Genomic DNA, 7,568 nt, shown 5'->3' with positions numbered 1-7,568 from the left:
TATGCCAACTGAGGTAAACAGGGTTTGAAGCTTAGCTTCTCTCTCAAACACAGTGCTTATCAGTCACTGCAGGGCCTTGGTTTATTTCCTATCCAAACACCTGGCAGCAAGTACCCTGCACTGTGGAAACAGAGATTTTCTGTCAAGTACATCTAAGGCAAGAATTCAAAGATCGAAATTGTCTGGCCAACTGCCATTTCATTCCCAAATGACTCTCAGATATTTAATGTCTTCTATTTTAAACAGTAATACAGGTGAATAGAATCATCCAGTAAGTTGAAAATCTCTTGTCTGCTTGATTCAGATCTCTTTTACACACATACACACACACACACACACACCAATATAAACCAGCCAGAAAGACCTGATTCAAATTCTTTCATCAAAACAACTCAGCCTCTCATATTTGAGCACCCCCCCCCCCCACACACACACACACACACACTCATACATACACACATATTCTAGTCAAAATGTAATGTCATTAAAGAAGTAAGAGCTGATCAAAATCACACTTGCATGAGCTTTGATTTGGTTACATTTCTGAATATTATAAAATGGATTACAGTTCCAGTAATATTCCTTTTTTTTTTCACCTCTCCACCCCTCTCAGAACACTGCTGAAAATAATCTAACATAATGTGCTGCTGTCAACAAGAGGTGAATTACAGATTTAACACTGAATGAATCCGTAATAATAGAGACATCCATCTTCTATCACGACTGTTGAGCTATTACTTAAAAGCGAAAAGGGGGGGGGGGGGAAACAATGGATGACAGCTCAGTGTAGATGCAGAAGACAAAGAAATAAAGAAAGAAAGTGAGAGAGAGAGAGAGAGAGAGAGAGAGAGAGAGATTGAATACCCCCAGCAATGAGAGTGAAAGAGCAATGCCTCAAATTTCATTCTGGATTTTGTGTCTCGGTTGGTCTTGAGAGATGTCCACCATAAAAAAAAGGGGAAAATCTAATTTCCCCGTCCCTGAAAAAAGCTTTAGTAAATTTGTTAGGAAGGAAAGAACATGAAGAGAGACTGATTTGTCAACAGTTCAAACAAACAGGGATTTCTGTGGCTGGATGGCACCAAATTACACCAGGATGGATCATAAACTTTAGCTTGAATGATACCCACCTCACGCCGGGGAACAGGGGGACAAATTTGGAATAACTCTTTTGTGTTCCAGCCAAAGGAAAGATCAGCCTATTTTTTTTTTCTTTTTTTTCTCTCCCTCCATCCAGATGTTCATCGTTTAATTGGTGCGTACCCAAAGGGGAAGGGGACAAAGTCACTCTAAGCGCACCAAATTTGGAAAAAAAAAAAACAGTTTCTGGTAAATAAACATCAACTGATAAGGTCAGACTGTGTCTCTGATCTTAATGAACTGGCAAAGAGAGAGGAAGATGGCAACTGCAGGGAAGAGGCCTCCTGCTCTTGAAGGCAAGAAGTCTGTCAGAAAATGAATGCCAAGGTGCAGCGCGCTAATTACAACCAGATTGCGTCTCAGATATGAGCTGACAGATCCTATAAAGTCCCACAGCTCTAGAGGAGGGCAAACAACTACAAAAGAATTGAATCTGCCAAAGGACAAACAAGAACAAAGGACTGGATACAAAGAAGCTCTTTAACAAAAAAAAAACAACAACAACAACAAACAAACAAAAAAAAAGTCGTAACTTTTGAGTTTGGGATGAGAGATTGGATATTTTCAGAGGAAACTGCAGGCAGGGTAAGCCCTAATTAGTTGAAGGTGAACTCCTGATGGGGCAAACAAGAGACAAACCTCTCATTAATATGGGTTAAGTAGTCCAACTGAGATCAATATTTCTAGGGACACAGGAAAAAATAACAGATATTTCTAATTAGTGGTCCAATCTCAGATATATTACAGCAGCTGTGGACAGAGCCCCTGGCCTTTTGTATTTATAAAATCAACAAATTAAATCCTGAGGGATTGGTCTTAATTAACATGTAAAAAAAAAGAAAAAAAAAAAAGAAGAGGTAATTGTTTACTTTGTGTCATCTGAATAATTATTTCAGTTGGAGTGTACTAATGTTTCAGTAAGTGCTTAAAACTTCAAACAGCAAGAGGTGAAAACCACTTATCCTGCACATTAAAACTGACAACACATAATAGGGTTTACATAATAGCACGGTAATAATGTATTCAAAACAGATCCATTTTCTCCACGCAAACAACAGATAGAGGGCTAGACAAACTTCGTGATAAAACGTGGTAGGAGCTCTGAGAGCACATGTTACAGTCTTGGGGTGATTGAGTGAGACGACAAAGAGAACATCACTGTCCTCAGGTTAGATAGGGACAAGAAATCAGGAAAACTGCTGACTTAAGATTCAGCTACACCGGAGAGTTCTTGGCATGCATCACTTACGAGGCGGGAAAAAGCTAACGTATGCACACATCGCATTATCTACAATGAAAATGAAGTTACGATGCGAATACAGCACAAACAGTGAGAGGATTTTGGAACCATACATTTGAAACCAATCATAATTATGTGTCCTAGCGATTTATGTTATTAGCCGTAAAGCTGAGGAGGTTCAAATTAAAGCAATAAAGAATAGCGGCTCATCATGGGTTGATTGAAATGGTTTAATGGCAACTCTTGCTGCTTCAAACCGCGCACCTAGTGCGAATATTGTCGTGACATAAACACATACGACATCATTTGAACTGGCACCTCAGAGGTTTCCGGATTGCTTTCTGGTCTAAATTACGATGCAGAAGGTTATTTTCATGTCCTGCAGCCAGAGATATAGTGCATCTGAAAATTACGTGAACGCGAGGCTCACTTGCCACAGTTTGACAGGCCAGTGTCCTGTGTAGTTGCCTAATCGATGTTTCAACTATTACGTGTTTTGACACAGATGAGACCTAAAAGGGTTTATTTTGTGGTTTCACGCTGTGTTAAGAGCAAGGGCAAGAGAATATCAACTAACTTAATGGTTTTTGTGTTATGCTAATAAAGAGGGTGATGGGCTGGAAAATCTACAGATGGATCGACTCGGGAAAGTTTATAGCATGTTTTCCCGACGCCTCTCCTACAAAAGTTTTTCTCATCAGTGTTCATTCTCAGAACTTTCACAAATTATCCTCGAGTGACTAGAAAAGTACGAAGCAACAACTTCGCATAGTGTATTAAACAGGGGAGTCATTGTACAGTTATGAATAGCAAAGATCAAGTTCCAGAGCAAGGGAGTTTTTCCTTTCTTTTCTTTTTTAAATTTGAAAATCTGTTATTTCTCCTCCTTTCTCAGTGGCAGGTTATTGTTGCAGATGTGTTGTATTGTAATGTTTTGTTGTTCAACAACTACCATAATCGGACATCTAACTCATATTCTCTTCATTGAGTCCACACTTCACAACGTGACTGACCGTCAGATCTGTGCATCATACATCATTTTTATTTAAAAGAATTTACAAGACAATTGTCCATCAGTTGAGTTCAAAACCATGGTCTCCTGTTTTTTTTTCCTCATGTACATAATGTACATAATGAAATTTCTTCCAAATAAAAAAAAAAGGAAAACAAAGGAAAAAAAAAAAAGAAAAACAAAACAAAAACAAAAAAAAAACATGCACTATTTTTTAAAAAATTTAAAAGGATAAAAGCTAGAGAAACATTATCAAAAAAAAAAAAAAAAAGGAAAGAAAAAACACTCCAGTAAAACCTTTAACCGCTACTACTAGAACTATCACAGAAAAGAAAAAAGTAAACTGAAAACTGTATCAGGTGATAATTACATTTGCTTTAGGTGAGAAAACAATGCTCAGGTCAACACTTCAGCTTCTTTTCAGGAGGGCTTTGTTTACAAATCTTTGATAATATTAAACATTACTTTCGTGGGCATGATAGGCTGATCTCGGATCACGCCCACATGGCCAGATGAACGACCAAACAAAAGCATTTGGAAGAGTCTGGAACATTTGGGCTTTACCCCTAATACTTTCACCACAATCCGAAACAAGTTCAAAACTGTTCAATGCAGGCACTGAAAATGGTGGACAAACCCGTTAATCTATTCCGTGTTTAGCCAACAGGGCAGTAAACTTGTTTAAAACAAAACAAAATAAAACAGAAAACAAAACAAAACAAAAAAAAAAAGCAAAGTGTGCTTAAATCACCGGTATTGTTTAATGCAGAGTGGATCGTTACACAGGGCTGTGTATTAAGAGAAACAAAACTTAGACATGAGCTCATTCTCATCCTGTCCTTTTCCTTCCTTTTCCACAAGTCACTTAAATTAAATCAAGCTTTTCCATTAAAATAAATAAATACAGAGAGAGAGAGAGAGAGAGAGACAGACGAAAAGTATGTAACAAATGGGGATCCAGAGAGGGGAGTTCTGCATAGCTCTAAATAATTTGGTACAGAAGACGACTTTGTGACCTCCTTATGTGAAGGAGCTCTTAACAATATCGCAACAATTATTAACAATAATTTTCCATAGCGGAAACGAGCACAGGGGTGGACTTAAAAGAAGAATGAACTCCGTTGGCAACTTGGCCAACCTAGGTCAGAGATTCAGATGCATAGCCTTTTGAAATCTCTGAAATCAGCTATGCATTCACACGCGAAGGCACGCGATTAAAACTACGCTTGCGATTTACCTTTTAATCTACTTCCCTATACGTAAACATTCACAATGGCTTTATGACGAAATGGATGCACTATCTTCTCCTTTGACAGCAATCAAGATTTGAATGTTTCTCTAATCTGATGCACGTTTCCAGAGACGTATCGAATGCTTTGAACAGGGCCAAATAAACTGAGACATGATCAATTTCTCGAAGTTCGCACTCTGGTTTCGAGGGCACGCTGGACATTTGTAAAACGGCAGTGTTAAAGTTCTTCAATGTTGTGCTTCTAGTTTGGGCACATTTGCCTTTCTGGTCAGGTCAAGTCAGACCTGCTGAGGATCCAGCTTCATAGCATTTTATCGATACCAGCATGTCGATAAACATCAGAATTTTAATGGGCTTGATCAATATTTGGAAGCAATACTTTTGTTTCTTGAATCCATTTTTTTTGTCCATGTCCTGATGAACATATATATATATATAAAAAAAAAACCCACTACAAAATAACGCCTCTTCATAAAAGTGGACATTTGAAATATAGAGGTGGTAAGAAAGAGCTGGTATTAGACTGAACTCTATAAGAAAAAAAAAAAAAACAAGTCACGTTTTCTCATCTAGAGTTCACGTACTTTTAGAATAGTTTTTTCTCACTGAAACAGAGGCTGAAAGGGGTATAAATGGACTGACATACCATAACCGAATTTTCCCTTTTATCTATCCACGCAATTGCCAAACTCAACTGGGGGGGGGGGGGGGGGGGTGGTGGAGGAGAGAGAACAAAAAAAAGAGAAGAAATAAGACAACAGAGGCTGCTGAATGCAAAACAATGATCCAGCCGAGAGCCTTTTAATTGGGTCCTCAGGGAAACGTGTGAGCAAAGAGACGAGGGTGTTTATGAAGGAGGAGACAACCTGGTGAGTAACGGCGAACAGAAGCCCTGATAGGTCTGGTGTAATGAATTACTACAGCCTTTCGACAGACGGTAACGCCAGGTACTAGCCTTGGTGTCTGTCAAGAGAAAATGCAAATCCGCAGCAACACTCCTGATAAGGAGAAGAGGAAACTTAAAATCCCTAATCCTGCTTCATTACTGGCTTCTCTGATGGGTAGAGAAGTATGTAAAAAGAGAGAGAGAGAGAGAGAGAGGGAGGCTATAAAAAAAAAAAAAAAAAAGAGAGAAGGAACGTGAGAACTTCTCGAGAGCTTCAGCTGCCCCCTGCTGTACAACAGAAAAAAAAAAAAACGAAGGAAAGAAAAAGGTGTCTCATGGGGAGGAAAAGAGAAGAGGAGGAGAGGAAAGGAGAAGAGGAGAAGCTTTAGCTGGTTCCCACCGCTCCGGCGGGTGTCGCGGAGGCGGCGCTGGTGGTTGGGGAGTTAAGAGATTTGCCTTTGTGTCTCTGGCCTCCTCGCCGTCGACCTCCTCCTCCTCCTCCTCCGCCGGCCTTGGGCTGGGAGAAAAACGGGAAAAACGTTTTTCATTCATTTTCTCGTTTTCTTTGCTTGAATTATTTCTTTAGCACCTCATTGGTGAATACATCCGCTGAACTGAGTGGACTGGTGAAACTAACTCCATGGCTATCAATAGCTTAGGAACAGCCATGTGTCAATCGCAAATCCAGGCACTTCAGGGTCGCGTTCACCAGGAGACAAAGAAAACAACTAGGAAGGAAACTGTCAGAAAATGATCTAAACATATTTGTAATTAACTCATTTTTGAGTATCAACGAGTCACAAGTATTTGACTGTTCGCTAAAAATCATGCAAACACATCATCACAGTAACAGGTAAAAGTCAGATACTTGGGATTCACTAATTGGATTATTCTAATGAGAGTGTCAGTGGTCATGGCTCCATAACAGTAGTCAGTTATGCACCATTACAGGCGTAGTTTCATAACAGTATCACTGACTGGATTAATGGAGTCAGTCTAGTTTGAGAGACCTCCTGAGACTAATGAAAGAATGGTTACGGGAGAGGGCTTGCAAAAGGAAACAATGTCAGCTTGACACAGCAGAGGGAGATGAGACACGTGTCAGAATATTCTGTTTCGGGTCAGAGAGCACAGCAGATACCCACATTCTCATCGTTATTCTAGTTTTGTTTTTATTTTCACTCTTTTTTTTTTTTACCTTGTTTTCTTTGTTGCTGTCATTACTTTGGGGGTCCTCCTCCCCCATTGGCTAATGCAGTAAACCAAGGCAGCAACAGACAAGAGGAGATGGAAATACGAGTAAAGAAAGGATGAAAGTTTGAAAGGGCAAAAATGAAGTTTTGAAAGATTTTTTTTTGGGGGGGGGGTGAAGAAAAAAAAAAACATGGCAAAGCGAACATGAAAGGAGGGAACGATAACAAACGCATGAGGAAAAAAAAAATCAAAAGATGAAAATGACAATAGTATGAGAAAGGAAATGACAAAAATAAGGTGGAAAAGAGAGAGAGAGAGAGACAGATTTAGTAACTGATAAGGAAAGCTGTAAGCAAAACGAGCGTGAGCAGCGAGTACACTTTTGTCAGTGTCAGAAATCAGCTACTCACTACCGTCACACGCGTGTAAAAAAAAAAAAAAAAGCACATTTAATCATTTCTGCAGGAGTTACGTTTTGTAACACTTACGTTAATGTAAGAATCCCCCCCCCACCCACCCCCGCATCCTCTAAACTGGATTTCTATTGCTCTTAATAGATTTTTTTTGTCATAAGTTGCCCATCACGTATGGAATATCTCACCTGCTGTGCTGATTGTGAGCTACTTCCTGATTGTGCTGTCTCCTCGCTGACGGCTGTTAATCCATCAGCCTTCTTGGAGGACTGCATCTTCACTTGCTGAGTCTTAGCATGAGATGCCTGGTTAGTGGTAGATTTCAGCAGCTGTAAAACAAAACAAAGCGAAACAAAGCAAACATATTTACATATATATTTATGTGTGTGTGTGTGTGTCTGTCCATCTATGATGACATACAACGCAAATGC

At 39.4% G+C, this 7,568-nt stretch overlaps 1 protein-coding gene across 1 annotated transcript in view; it reads right to left on the bottom strand.

Annotated features, from left to right (window-relative positions):
- Positions 1-5,884: 5,884 nt before the first annotated feature.
- The window catches only part of LOC115818312 (GTP-binding protein 1-like), an 8,722-nt gene continuing 7,038 nt past the window's right edge, over positions 5,885-7,568 (bottom strand). Inside the window, exons 10-11 of the mRNA XM_030781665.1 lie at positions 7,326-7,466; positions 5,885-6,047 (exon numbers count right to left, since the gene is read on the bottom strand). Of these exons, the coding sequence (XP_030637525.1) occupies positions 5,916-6,047; positions 7,326-7,466 (273 nt within the window). The 3' untranslated portion in view covers positions 5,885-5,915. The remainder of the gene's footprint in view (positions 6,048-7,325; positions 7,467-7,568) is intronic.

Source organism: Chanos chanos, chromosome 8 (genome assembly GCF_902362185.1).
Source record: "Chanos chanos chromosome 8, fChaCha1.1, whole genome shotgun sequence".
Taxonomy (NCBI): domain Eukaryota; kingdom Metazoa; phylum Chordata; class Actinopteri; order Gonorynchiformes; family Chanidae; genus Chanos; species Chanos chanos.
This window is presented reverse-complemented; position numbering and strand designations above follow the sequence as displayed.